Source organism: Copadichromis virginalis, linkage group LG23 (assembly GCF_057382275.1).
Source record: "Copadichromis virginalis isolate Kocher_CV1m ecotype Utaka linkage group LG23, C_Virginalis_male_GT1.1, whole genome shotgun sequence".
NCBI lineage: Eukaryota > Metazoa > Chordata > Actinopteri > Cichliformes > Cichlidae > Copadichromis > Copadichromis virginalis.
The window spans coordinates 37,435,884-37,450,916 of NC_140639.1; the positions used below are offsets into that span (position 1 = coordinate 37,435,884).

The 15,033-nt window shown below is 43.3% G+C and overlaps 1 protein-coding gene across 1 annotated transcript in view; it reads right to left on the reverse strand.

Moving 5' to 3' along the window:
* Window positions 1-15,033, reverse strand: part of LOC146681541 (ATP-binding cassette sub-family C member 4-like) — a 38,900-nt gene that overhangs the window by 17,115 nt on the left and 6,752 nt on the right. Inside the window, exons 3-14 of the mRNA XM_085449063.1 lie at window positions 14,889-15,009; window positions 14,411-14,635; window positions 14,211-14,300; window positions 11,674-11,837; window positions 9,836-9,961; window positions 8,791-9,040; window positions 8,571-8,678; window positions 8,367-8,456; window positions 3,272-3,463; window positions 2,617-2,711; window positions 2,304-2,384; window positions 1,480-1,576 (exon numbers count right to left, since the gene is read on the reverse strand). Of these exons, the coding sequence (XP_085305189.1) occupies window positions 1,480-1,576; window positions 2,304-2,384; window positions 2,617-2,711; window positions 3,272-3,463; window positions 8,367-8,456; window positions 8,571-8,678; window positions 8,791-9,040; window positions 9,836-9,961; window positions 11,674-11,837; window positions 14,211-14,300; window positions 14,411-14,635; window positions 14,889-15,009 (1,639 nt within the window). The remainder of the gene's footprint in view (window positions 1-1,479; window positions 1,577-2,303; window positions 2,385-2,616; window positions 2,712-3,271; window positions 3,464-8,366; window positions 8,457-8,570; window positions 8,679-8,790; window positions 9,041-9,835; window positions 9,962-11,673; window positions 11,838-14,210; window positions 14,301-14,410; window positions 14,636-14,888; window positions 15,010-15,033) is intronic.

Genomic DNA, 15,033 nt, shown 5'->3' on the forward strand with positions numbered 1-15,033 from the left:
CAAATATCTAAAAATACACATAACCCTTTGCCTCACTTACAAAACCTTAAGTGCACATGCACGAATCATTCATTACATACAGGTCACATCGCATGTCCACATAGGGTTTTGAGACCCAGGTAGTTTCACACAGATCCACAAATCTAAGCTGTGTTCAAGTCCCAGCAGAAAACTGGGACATCTGTGCTTCCACTGTCCACTGTTCCATTGCCAAGGTTTGTCTGACTTGATGTCAGCTGAGAGCAGAAATGTCCAGGATTAGCAATTAAGCTAACAATAATGTTGCTGTTTTCAGAGAATAGTAAGATTAACATCAAAGTTTTATTTCACATTAAATGGATTAGCATATACCCACTTCAGAGGATGGTCCACAGTCCTGTACAACCATGGTGTTGTGAGTGAAAATTAAAGTGATGTTATGTGTATCCTCTATGCTGTTGCATGCTGGGGGAGCAGGCTGAGGGTCGCAGATGCCAACAGACTTAATAAACTGATCCGTAAGGCCAGCAATGTTGTGGGGATGGAGCTGGACTCCCTCAAGGTGGTGTCGGAGAGGCGGATGCTGTCCAAGATAAAGACAATGTTGGATAACACCTCCCACCCACTCCATGACATGTTGGTCAGTCACAGGAGCTCGTTCAGTGAGAGACTGAGATTACCGAAAAGCACCACTGAACGACACAGGAAATCATTCCTGCCTGTGGCCATCTCCCTGTACAACGCATCCACTTAACACACTGTTTGCTGCTACAGCTACACATGTTTCTTTTCCAACTATTTATTTATAAGTGACTTATGTATGTATGTATGTATATATATGTATATATTGTACTATTCTTAGTTAGCGTATTGTCTGTCTTGTCTTAATGTTGGTTTAAAATGGAGCACTGTAACAAAAAATAATTTCCCCCAGGGATCAATAAAGTATTCTGATTCTGATTAATTTGTGTCAGCTGTGTCCCTATGTGTTTCCACTTCCCCTGATCACCTCCAGTGGGTGGTCGTCTGCTATGTTCATGTCATGTTTCCAGGTTTTTCTAGGAATCCATGCCAGGTCTAAATGTTCAAGGTTTGTGAGGTCATGTTTTAATCTTAGTTCACCCAGTTTAGGTTATTGTTTACTTTCGTCTTTGCCTTTTGTTTTGTACCATTTTGCCAGCCTTAATAAACAGCTCATTTTTGTTATGCTCAAGTTTTGTCTCTTTGCATGTCTGCACTTCCACGTCCTCACTCCTCACAGTCGGCTGTCCGTCGGCAGCCATACTGTGACATAAACAGCCCAGGTTCATTACTGAATGGGTGAGAACCTTTTTTGTGGTTTTAATGTCGCAGCTGATCAGGTTATTGTCACCATGTCAGGCCAAGTCTGACCGACTAGGCAGGATTCTGCTGTGGGAATGCTTTATTTATTGCAATGGCATGGTTAAGAAGCAGGAGGCAGGCTTCCTTCAAGCAATTTTCTTTTGCAGGAGTACAAACCTCCTTCAGGACCAGGATCTGGTCAACTTCCCTCAGATGTCGCAGCTGATGTGTGACCAGGATACGACACTTGTTCTTCAGCAAGCCACAGATACACCTGATCATAAGCACAGACAGGTGTACACATTTCATAAATAAGAAGTGGAACTTTTCTCCTTTTAAAAATCTCATATAGGTCCATACTGCACGACACAACGCAGCTGTGTAATGCGAGCTCAGTCCTCAAGATCCAGATTCATTGTTTGCGTTTGTTTAAAGTGATTACAATATTGGAACTATGACACATTTATAGCTGACTTGTGTAAAATTTGAGTAAGAGAACATTTAAAAGGTCAAACAGGATGTGTGGCAGAAAATATATTTCTACAGGGGGAAAAAAGCAAAAAGTCTGTGGCTGTGATAGAGCAGAAAAGGATCTGTGTGCATTACCTCAGCAGTATGTACTTAAAGAAATCTTTATGGCTTTTTCTCCTTATCTCTGTGTCAACTGAGAGGCTTTAAAAGGACTGGTAACAGTTAAATAATGCTTATTTGGAACTGCCAATCATGCAGTGCAACTAAAATAAAAATCATGGCTCGATGTGAGCATAATAATCCCACTTCTAAGTTTATCAGTGATAGTATTGTTGGGTCTTTACTTTACAGTATAAAGTGCCATGAAATGACCGGTGTTGAATTGAAAACTCAAATCTAACCTTACAATTAATAATTCCCTTCGTTTCTATAAAACAGAGATATGTAGCATGTAGAATATACTATACTTCATGTGTATGAATACATATGGGTATCTCTTTGGGACACAGATAATTGTGAGCAGTCATTACTTGTCGAAAAGATGTTTTCCAACTTCCACAGCACTTAAAGGGTCATCCAGGAGGTAGATGTCTGCATCCTCATACACAGCCCTGTAAAAAAAAAGGGCTTTGATTATGGCATGTGAAGTAGAACAACTATAGCAACAGTAGTGTGCATACCTGGAGGTTTAAAAAAATTGCCCGAACATATAGGTTATTGCTGCCTCTATTTTAGGCTGCCTAATAACTCAGAGAAGGAATTCAAATCTGTTGAGGATTATACTAAAAATGGATTTCTCTCCTGTGCATAACAATGACATAACTGCTGTGACTGTTGTCGTACCTCGCCAGGTTTACACGAGCTTTCTGTCCACCACTGAGTGTGGCTCCTCTGTCTCCAATCAGTGTTAGGTCTCCATCTGGGAACATCTCCAGGTCCTGCACAAAATGTACGTGTAACAAAAATAAATGTGAATGCCAAAAATAGGGGAACATTTTAGTCATTTGATAAATATTGGCAGTTTGGTTTTGTTCTTCAGAATATTAGCAAAATAGGCTATCCTGTACTATAAGCACAGATAGAGATTCCAGGACAAGTATTAATGATCGAAACGCAGACTAGGCATTAAAAACATAAGAGGAAAGGAAAAACCTGAGAATAACTAACAAAGAAACTATGAATACAAAACATAAAATCAGAATGAAAACACAACCCAAGCAAACATAATATTCAACAGAAAATTACAACAAGGTCATACAGAAAATATCAAACTGAAGACTGAGATTCCAAAGCTGAAAAACGCTGGGTACAAAACCCAGAATCATGACTAGAAGAAGCCTGAGTTGTGGACATGCATCTGCTTCTCTGTAAAGTCCGGGTCCATGAAATCCACAGTAGTAGTTCAGGCTTTAGAAGCTTTTCAGTCATAGTTTTTCAAGTAGTATTTCTACATTGTCATGAACACAATATTCCGTTTTGATAGAACACATTAGCTCACCTTCTTCAGAGCACAGGCTCTAAGGACCTGCTCATATTTCTTTGGGTTAAGTTCTCTCCCAAAAAGGATGTTGCTGCGAATGGTTCCAGGGAACACCCACGGTTGCTGGGATGCGTAGGTTAGCTGACCTTTGACCTTCAATGTGCCTGTATCACGAGGAAGCTCTCCCAGGATTGCACTTAGCAGGGATGACTGAGGAAAACATGGATGTCATGCATGTAAGCTGGGTGAATTGCATTTTTTTTTTTTTGTCAGTGACAAATACTGCAATGGTTTAATACTTTGTTTCCAAGTTGCTATGGTGCAATGGCCCAGACAAATTCTGGACCTCAACACAACTCAAACACCTTGGCAGAACCATAAAAGAGCTGAGTATAAACATATGCCTCTAAACCTGAATAAACTGAATAATGACTGATAAAGTCATACAGATCAGATTTAGCTGATCTTTAGCTACTTTTGCTAAATGTGAATGTACAAGGTACTGAATCATGGGCCACATATTTCATAGGACTCTATGCAGTAACAGAAAAAAACAAAACAGAAAAAAAAGGAAAAAACCTCCACTCTTTTACAAATGAAATCAAGCACACTGTTAAAAGAAAGAATTAAAGGATGTTTTTTAAATAAAGTCGAGTCAGTTAAACTTTTTTTTTTTTCGTGTCCCGTTTGGATCTTTAGCCATCAGAATTGTTGTTTTAAGGCCAAGAAAGATGCCAAGCGGATTTATTTTACCAAGTGGATCATCATGGCCTTGCCATATTGGTCCATATGAATTTATTTTATTTTCGGTTGCTATAAACGGGACAGACATGACAGGGGGATAGGACAGGGAGAAAGAATGAAAGAAAGAGAGGGAGAGAAAGAAAACCAAAGGGGAGAAGAGACGGTGAGAAAGGGGGGAAGAAAGAAAGAAAAACAAACAAAACACCTGGATCACCTGTATGAAGAAAAAAAAAACAGAAGAGAAAGCAAACAAAAAAAAGAGCAACATAATAAAAACAGCACCATCACAATAAACTAGCTAGCAGTAGATAACAGTAGATACTAAATATTAAATGATATTGTGCAGCACGCAAGATAGACAGCACACAATGTGCTTTGAGGCAGCAGCCAAGAAAGGTGTAGTCCGTGTCTGTGAATACCCATGTGTACACCTGTGTGCATACCTGTGTGGATCAGCATGCTTGTATTCCAAAGGTTTCTCCATGTAACGATCTGCTAGGGAGTGTGGGGAGCCATAGCCCCGTCCACCAGGGTATGAAGCAGGTATGGAGGAGATCCAGGCCCCAGATATCCAGAGGCCCCAGAGTACAAGGACCCGAGGAGAACCACCAAAAGGGGGGGAACCGTGCCACCCTCCTGGGAAGAGCTGAGTAGAGCCCCAAACGAGAGGTCATCCAGCAGCTACGGAGCAGAGGCCAGAGGGGGTTGCAGTGGCGTGCCCGCGGGCTCTGCCGGCAGCCAGCTGTGCCAGAGAGGACCGAGCTTCAGGCCCAGAGGCCAGAGGCCTGAGGGCATCCCACCCCCCGGAAGGGGCCCAGCCGGGCCACAGGCGCCAGGTCCCACCAATCGGCCACCAGGAGTGAGCCGGTACATACATGAGTGCCCAGCCCCAGACGACAAGGACCACCAACACACCAAGGTCTGAGGGCATCAGCCACCGGCAGGGAGTGTGGTGAGGGGAGATAGGCCTCCGTACTTTAGAGGGCCTGAGATCTACCCAGAGAGGTTGAGTCTAAGACCCAACCTGACATATAGACACAGACGAACAGGCGCACGCGGACACAAACGTGCATTCCCACCCCATATGCACAACCAAATACTCGGCACTTACCTAACGTGCAGACAGACACAAATAGACACTGCACAGACAGTCGCACTCCCCAAACATACTCCATATCCCAGGTCCAGGTACCCCCGCCCTCAGAGGGGCAAGCCACACCTAGACCCAGGAGATGTAACCCTTCTCTCTGGGGTGGAGGCAAGCGGACCACCTCCTTATCTGCAGTAGCAGGGAGGCCCCGCATCCCAGACCCCAGTCTGACGGCCAGCACCTCCTCCCAGCCCCCCAGCCCTGACGGCCAACAGAACCGGGGTGAGTGAAGACCTCAAACCTCCCTACGCCCGCTCATATGTAGTGTTGCTGTGTGCTGTTCTAAAGTGCATTTAAAACTCAGGAGAGCATGGTACTAGCTTCCTCTCAGAGAGCAGCACGGCTCCTCCCGAAAACCCTTAGTGTCTAAATACATTTAAAATTGAGGGTAGGGCATCAGCGCCCGAGGTGGGTTGGAATACACCAACCATCCTCTGGATGCTGTAAAACGTGCCCACCCCCAAGGCCCTATATGTATGTGTTATGTGAGAGTGTGAGTAATGTGGATGTCTAGGTTGCAGAATAAAATTGAGGCACAGGCGGCCAGAAGGGGACAGAGAGGGAGTGCCTCCCCTGCACCCTGGTGACATACCTGCACCCCAAGCCCTGCGTGTGTGGGTGGGTGTGGTAGAGCGGGAATAGGGAGGCAGCTGAGGATGGGGAGGGAAGAAAGGGAGGGGCAAGTGGCCCCTCCCTGGGGCCAGCTCCCCCGCTGACCCCAGTAGGCACCCCCACACTCTGGAACCCACCAGGGCAAGGGGGCCCAGGCCCATCCGGACCGGGGCCCGCAGCAGCAGCACCGCCCAGCCCCACAGAGTCTGGGGCAGCCCTCCTGACTCCACCCCAGAGAAAACTGCACCCACCCCATCATCCAATCATCTCCCAAACTACACAAGACAATAGATACCCAGGTTGAGTTCATTCTCCACCTCTCCTAAATCTCTCTCCCCCCCCCCCCTGCAGAGTGAGCTCCTGTAGTGAGGAGACCACCTGCAAAGATATAACAACCTCCCCACCAGTTAAAGAGCCCCCTAGTTGGGCCGATGCACCAGAGGTCCCCTGCACTGGGGCCGAGCCCCCCTGCACCCACCCGCCCACTGCTCCGGCGACACAACAGCCAGGACCCAAGCCCCCAAGGCCCGGCCAGCACCCCAGACCGGGGGGCGGAGCACCCCCAGACCCCCAAGCCTCCACACCCGTCCCGGACCCTCCCAGGGGCAGCCAGGCTACCAGGCCAGTAACCAACGTCCGCCAGCACAGACCCTCTCCCATCTCCGCTGTACGCAGCCACAAGGAAAACACCATCCAAGAGCCCCAGAGCTCCTAACCAGGTCATGGTCACATCCCCCAGGTTAGGCCCTCCAGGGAAACATCCCTAGGGACTCCCCAGACACCCTAAGGCCGTCCCTACCCCCATATCAACTACAATAGCGAAGGCAGGACCAAACCATGACCCCCCACCCCCACTAGGTGATGAAGCCGATCAAAGGAGCCCAAAGGGATTGATCAAATGTGATGGCAGAGGTTGTATCAAGACTAATGTGATCTATTAGATGGTTTTTATATTGGTTAGAATTAAGATTATTTTTATTTTTCCAGTTAATGAGGACCATTTTCTTGGCAATGCATAGGGCCGTAAAAACAACGTGGGCTGTGTTTATTTCTGCAGTGACCTCATCCAAGTTGCCCAGCAAGCATATTAAAGGGGAGGCTGGAATGTTACATTTCAGACACTTTGATAAGTCTACACATATCTCACGCCAAAATTTCTGAACTGGTGGACAGAACCAAAGAGCGTGGATGTAATTGTCCGTTGTATTTGCTGTGCAGTGTGAGCAGTTGTTGGAAGGCGTATAGCCCATCTTGAACATCCTATGACCAGTATAGTGCACTCTGTGTAATATTTTGTATTGTATTAATTGCAAACTGGGATTTCTGATCCATTGAAAGGTTTTTAAGGATATCTGAGACCAAAGGTTTGGGTCTAAGTTGATTGATAAATCTGGTTCCCATTTTGCAATAGGAAGGGATATTGATTCATCTATTTTAGAAAGTGTTCTGTATATTTTAGACAATGATTTGGGGGGTTTTAGACTAAAAAATTGTACCACAGTTGGTGGTGTTTGTAATTCAGCTTCACTGGGATTAAATTTCTTTTTTACTATGGATTTAATTTGTTGATATTCCAAAATTCGTTTCTTGTTGATCCCATATTGTGTAACTAGTCTGTCAACTAGTCAGTTAAACTTTTGGGATATTGATGTGATCAGTCAAATAGCAGAGGGGGTTGTTAGTCGATACCTGGACCCTACAGAGATTGCACAGGTAGTCCATCTCCCACATGGTAAAACGGTAAATGAAATTCCAGGAGACAAGAAAATGTTCTAGGAGACCTGGACAAGGCTGTTGAAGGCCCTTAACCCATCATCAGGACTGGGATCTGCTCCGTTTTACAAAAGGAAACTGGATGATCACTGCCAAAACCCTATAAAAATGACAATAATGGCGCCAGAGAGCCCAGTGCCCTCTGGTAAGCCCTGTGCTCACCACCCAGCACCATGGAACCCAACTAACCTTTGCCATAGAATACCAGAATTGGTAGGTCCTCCACTTGCGCCCTGTGCTTTTCAAAGATGAAAGCAAGCTTAACCCATGCACATGTGACAGAACTGAAAGGGTCTGGAGAAGTCGTGGAAAAACGTATGTTGTGTAACATCATTCAGCATGACTGGGTTGGTGGTGAGTCACTGGCATATTGATAGAGGGATGCACAAACCTCTACAGGCTAGGCAACGGCACCCTGACTTTCAATAGATATTGTAATAAAGTCCTTGAACTTTATCAGACCATATGCTTGTGGGTCCTGGATTCTTCCTGGTGCACAGCAATGTCCAACCTCATGTGGTGAGAGTATGCAGGCAGTTCTTGAAGGATGAAGGAACTAATACCACTGACTGGCCCCCACACTCACCTGACCTAAATCAATAGAACACCTGTGGGACATTATGTTTCAGTTCATCCAATGTTGCCAGGTTGCACCACCTAACATATTACTCAGTGCACATCAGTAATGATGATTTTTTTCCCCATTGAGATCTGATATGTTATTAAAGTGGTTATTTTTTGAGCAGCGTATAAGAATCCGGTAATAAACCGTTAGGTTAAAGACTCCTATAATCTTAGGGTGGATGCTAAAATAGATTACACAAGTTTACTGACCTTTCCGGCCCCCACTGGTCCGATTACAGTCAGAAGTTGATGTGACTTTGCTGTGATGGAAACATTCTGAAGAGATGGTGCATCCAAACTCTAAACAAAGACAAAAATGGCAGTAAGTACTACATCAAACTATAAAGTTTGCAGGAACAGTCATTGTTCTACAACAATATGTTACACCGCTACGAAATATATTACACTATTTACCTTATCCCAGTAGCAGGTCAGTTTCTCGATCTCAATAGAGTTTCCCCCCTTTTCCGCCAAAGGCAACATAATGTTTTTTCTCTCAATCTCTTCCAGTAGGAGAAAATTCTGGGAAAATGATAAACATGGTTTTACACCAGCTTTGGAAATTGTTTGACTATCTTGGACATGACTACTGGATTGCCAACTTTTCCTACAGTTTATGACAGAAATTAATTACCTTAATCCTGCGAATGCTCACTACAGTCTCTGACAACTTCTCAATGGCCAGAGGAAAGAACAGGGTCAGGGTGACCTTAATTGTACCATACAGGGACATGGTGACAAACACCTGGCTGGCAGTCATGGTGTTCCCCAAAAGAGTGTAGACCGTGAAGGTAACAAAGATTATGAGCTTGCTGCTGGCAAAGAAGGAAGCCATGTTGAGTCCTCGTAGGTAGGAGCTCTTTAATATCCGACTGATTTCTTTCCTACAAACATAAGAGAACATATGTAGATGGATTACATAGTTGAAGCAAAGTTTTAAGTTTAAATTTGGCAGGATGTTGAGCAACATCGGTTTCACTTTGATATGTCTATGACAGTAATTATATATTTAATTTTTAAGTTATGAAGGAAAAAGGAAAGAAAAGTCAGAGTGTAGCTTTTTGTGAATTCCCATGTTCTCCCTGTGCCTGCATAAGTTCTGTCTAAGTACTCTTGGTTATCCAATACAGCAGGATCCAAACCTCCCACTGAGTTTAGGGATCACTCTTGATATGAGTTTCAGCAGGAGGACAACAGTACCAATTAAGAACACCCCAGAAAAAAAAGTAGTAATATAAACTTTTTCACAAATTGAAGAAAAGACAAGCAAACATAAAATGTAAACATGTTGCAAAAGGAGGATTTATGTAAGAGTTGTAGCATTTGCACCTATGTGAAAAACGTGGAAATCCTAAGTGATTTTCAGAAAAGTTAACCTCTGACCTTGGGGTTAAGGTCAGCGGGATTTGAACTTATCTGAGATTTCTAGTAGGTGCATCATTGGTCTGAATTTGAAAATCCTATGTCGCCTCATTCTGGAGTTCATTCACAAACTTGGTATTGTCGTCCTCCCTGTGTTTTGACGACAATACCCCGTGAGCCTGTCAGAGCTGAGGGCTAAATCAGTTGATGATGGAGAGGGGTACCAAAAAAGGATAATATATGCAGTAGTATTCTGCTGGTTCAGAAAATGATTCGTGTCAAAACATTACCAGTTTGTCTGTGATTCTCATCCTTACTTTCTAACTTCAGTCACCAGGGCTGAGAACCATTTCTCCCAGACATACATCTTGATTATCCTTATGCCAGACACCACTTCATTCATGATACGGATTCTGCTGTCAGTAAGGACTGCTGTTTTGCTCCTGCCAAAAAACAACAACAAAAAACTCCACAACATGTCATTGAGGCCGCTAGTTTTCCTAATGATACATTATAAATAACATATTAGTGCATGAGAAAATAGACACAGTCATTGAACATTGTTAAACAGGCCCTGTCATGGTCCTGGGTTTGGACTCGGGTTTCAGAGTTTGGAACTTGTTTTAAAATGTTTTTAGATTCATAGGGAACATTTAGTTCTTAGTTCGAATCTTTTTAGTTCAAGTTTCTATTTCTGTTGGTTGGGTTGTTCTTCATCGTTTGATTTTCTTTGATTCATTCTTGTTGGCTCTTGTTCCCTTATTTCCTCTCCTTGTTTTTAGTTTGTCATATTGAGTGTTTCGGTTATTCATTCCCTGTTTTATTTTGGTTGTCATTTGTTTCTTGGGTCTTGTATTTAGTTTTACTTTCTTTTGTAATCATCTGATTAGTTTCAGCTGTGTCTTGTTTCCCTGGTGTTTCCTGTCTGATTTCTACATTAGCTCCGGTCTTGCAAAATATTTGCATGGCTTCAGTATCAGCTTTAACATTCCCTAGTTATCTAGGTGGACATAAAATACACTAAAGTTAAAAATGGGAGTCCTACAGAGGAGTTTATGTGTGGGTTTGTATGCATCAAATGTGTCTAATGCCAAAGCAACAAGGTTTAGGATTTCTATGACTGCAGTAAAATTCCCTCCATCCATCACTTACTCATCTGACCCAAAGAAAAAAATTAACATAGGACAATCCTTAAGGCTACGATGAAGGTCATTACTGATACAGACTGATTATACAGAACCTTAAACACACTTCGATCAGGTAATAGAGCTCATACTCTTTAGAGAGATCATATAAATCTACATTCTTCATGAAATGCAACAACTCAAAAAAAAGTAGTTTTTGTCACAGTGGTGTGATGATCAGCTGTGCACTTAGCATGCTGAGGTTAAAAACTCAAAATGGATACAGCACAAAAGGCTAAAAGCCAAAAAAAAAAAAAAAGTTACACAGAGAGTATTTTGGGAAATTTGTTGAGAGTTGAGATGTCAGTGGAGGACTTTTTTTGACTGTGCCAATCTTTCTATAATTGAAACCGAGTTGGGAAGAACTCTGCAGAAGTTCGGTAAAATAATGTGCCCACAGTAAGAAAACAAGAGAAACAGAAGGTTTTCTGTGTATTAACAAACACTTCCTGCTTTATAATTACAGGAGAGTCTGGGCAATGAGCTACCAGAACATTTTGTGTAATTTCAAACATTTCTTACAATTGAATTTGTGCGAACATGTCTTTCATTTACTACAGCAACATTTCTTTAGAAAAGAAAAATCACAGCGCCACTCGTCCAGCCTGCTTAAGATCAAAGTAAGTTGTATGTGGCCCTCAAGGTAAAATGAGTTTGACCTCCTTGGTTTACGAAGTACCAGAGGAGGGCAGCAATGCACCTTTGTGTCTAAAATCCAAGAAGAAGTCTGGCAGTCTGCCTGTTTAACCACCTTTGTATGTCTCAGTTCGGGTTTTGGAATTTCCTGGATTAGTCTTTTTTGTGTGTGGATATTTTGGAGCTTGTGAACATCGGGCTTCTACTTTAATAAAAAGGTGTGTTTTACATTTGCCCAATTTGCCTATGAGTCCTGCAGTCGGGTCTTGTTTCTTGCTGGACGTTGAGAGGTCTATAGATTGAAAGATCCATGTACTTCTCCAGTTATCCTTTACCTGAAGATGCCGAAGAGTTTTCCAAACCAGGTCTGTATCGGCATCATAACTGCAATTGTTGCCACACCTGCCAGGCACGAGGGGCCGATCTCATACCAAAGGAAAACGATGATCACCATTGCTTGCAGAGGTCCCGCCCACAAGTAGTGCAGTCTGAGTGTAATCTGTAGAGGTCATTATAAATGACATTTTGAAAAGTGTGTGACATTTGGAAGTGGCGGTCACAACTTGGATAAAACTGTCAGTCACCATAAGGAGCCTGTAATGTAAGCAAACATAGATGCCCAAGATTTGGAGAAATGTGCTAATGGTCAACAAATTTTAGGAATACTCAATAAAGTGTTGGGTAACTACATGCCGATAGAACAGCTTTAAGATGCTTGTGATTCTCGTGTGACTGCAATCACCCTCACATGTTAATCAGTCGTGTCAGGCTTTAAGCTATCCCAAAAATGATTCCTTTGTGGCATTAACAAAATAGCCGCAGAGACTTGCTTTTAATGCCTGACTGCAGTTAACCAGGGTGGATGAGCATGTTTCATTTGTGGAAGTACAGATGTTTTATTCAGATGCCTGCCTAATATTTTTGAAAACAACTTCCTGTGAATTAGACAAAAGTAAACTTAATTGTCCTACCCATACAAAAATTGCCTATATACATCCTTATGACATAGCTAGCTATCAGTTGAAGGTTTGCTCTCAGTCAATCTCATTGATTAGAAGTTATTGTGAGGTCTTGTATTAGCTCAAAATCAGTCATCTTGTGATGCCACCGTCTGAACAGGGACTCGCCAGACCTTATGCTCTATAGATGGTGTGCTGTAATCCTGGAAGTGGACAGAAATGTTTCGTCATACAATAAATGTGATCTCTCTGGACAACTTTGTATTGATTTGCTTTATATTGACACTTCCAGACCTCTTCCCTGCCCTATATACACTCAACAAAAATATAAACGCAACACCTTTGGGATGGACGTAGAGACCTAAAATTCATTCCAGATACACAATATAACCATCCCTCCCAAACAGTGGTCACAAATCAGTCCAAATGTGTGGTAGTGGGCACATCTGCTATATTGAGATAATCCATCCCACCTCACAGGTGTGCCACATCAGGATGCTGATCTGACATCATGAGTAGTGCACAGGTGTACCTCAGACTGCCCACAACAAAAGGCCACCCTGGAATGTGCAGTTTTGTCTCACAGCAAAATGCCACAGATGCCACAAGCAATGAGGGAGCGTGCAATTGGCATGCTGACAGCAGGAATGTCAACCAGATCTGTCGCCCGTGCATTGAATGTTCATTTCTCAACCATAAGCAGTCTCCACAGGCGTTTCAGAGAATATGGCAGAACATCCAACCGGCCTCACAACCGCAGACCTCGTGTAACCACACCAGCCCAGGACCTCCACATCCAGCAGGTTCACCTCCAAGATCGTCTGAGACCAGCCACCCAGACAGCTGCTGGAACAATTGGTTTGCACAACCAAACAATTTCTGCACAAACTGTCAGAAACCGTCTCAGGGACGCTTGACTGCATGCCCGTCGTCCTCATCGGGGTCTTGACCTGACTCCAGCTCGTCGCCGTAACAGACTTGTGTGGGCAAATGCTCACATTCGATGGCGTCTGGCACGTTGGAGAGGTGTGCGCTTCACGGATGAATCATGGTTCACATTGTTCAGGGCAGATGGCAGCTGAGAATGTCCCAGTTCTTGCATGGCCAGCATACTCACCGGACATGTCGCCCATTGAGCATGTTCGGGATGTGCTTGACCGGCGTATACGACAGCGTGTACCAGTTCCCACGAATATCCAACAACCTCGCACAGCCATTGAAGTGGAGTGGCCCAACATTTCACAGGCCACAATTGACAATCTGATAGACTCCATGCGACGATGTGTTGCACTGCATGAGGCAAATGGTGGTCACACCAGATACTGACCGGTTCTGGGTCCCCAGACCTCCAATAGCGCAAAAAACTGCACATTCCAGGGTGGCCTTTTGTTGTGGACAGTCTGAGGTACACCTGTGCACTACTCATGATGTCAGATCAGCATCCTGATGTGGCACACCTGTGAGGTGGGATGGATTATCTCAATATAGCAGATGTGCCCACTACCACACATTTGGACTGATTTGTGACCACTGTTTGGGAGGGATGGTTATATTGTGTATCTGGAATGAATTTTAGGTCTCTACGTCCATCCCATGGGGAATGGGAGCAGTAACAAAAGTGTTGTGTTTATATTTTTGTTGAGTGTATAACATCAAGCAGAGGGTCAAGAGTTCAGATTTTTCATCTTTATCATTCTCCTGTGGCAAGTTAGTGTAGTAACTTTTAAATAATATCTAAAAAAAACCCTGTATTTACCACAAATACCCATCTACTCAAATACCTAATGAAAAAAGGTTTCAAAGGGTACATCCAGGTTAACCCTCTGTCCTTCTGTTGTCTCGGTTACAATTCTCCAAATGTAGTTTCGAGTTGGTTCTTGACCCTTACAAATTTAGGTCATCTGTTGCCTTACCTCATCAAAATGATTAACATCATTTGAAAGTAGGTTCACTATTTGACCGGTGGTTGTTCGTCCGATGGATTCAGTGCTGAGACCAAGAGCCTGATGAGAACATTTTTACTTAACAGCTTGAAAAATTTACAAAATTATTCTGAGAGTTGTGAGCTCAAAAATTTGCATCTCTTGTGCAAATTTTCTGAATCTTCACTGACCTTCCTGTAGATCATGTGACACATAGCCACTCTAATCCTCATGCCTGTTCTTTGGACATGATAGTAGTAGAGATGTTGGAGGATAGTCAGTCCAAACGTGGAGATGGACATCGCAGCAGCGTAAACATACGCCATGCAAAGACTCCTCTGATCATCTGGGTGATAATTCTCAAAGAAAAGGATTATTTTTCCCAGAAGAAGTGGCTGGATCACTTTGATTGCCTCCTTTACGACAAAGACAATAAATACATAATGGAATATGCAAACAAGCTTCACTCTATCCATTACTAGTACTGGATGTGGTAAATTGGTTCAAATATCTGCTAGTAATACAATAATACAGTAAAACTACAGTATTCCTTTTTATTTTAGCTCATCTGAAATAATATGGCCAGAAAACCGCACAAAATCTCAAATACGACCTGTGCATGAATGATTGTTTTAACACTGGTGCCAATTGTAAATATTCACAACATACCAGAAAAAATTCAAATAGGCCGGCTAATGCATAGGACTTTCCATAGCACTTTATAAGAACCCTGGAGAGCTGCGGCTTCCATAGTTCCTTTGAAGCCTTTTTTACTTCCTCGTTCCAACATCTGCAAATCAAATGAATTTATTAG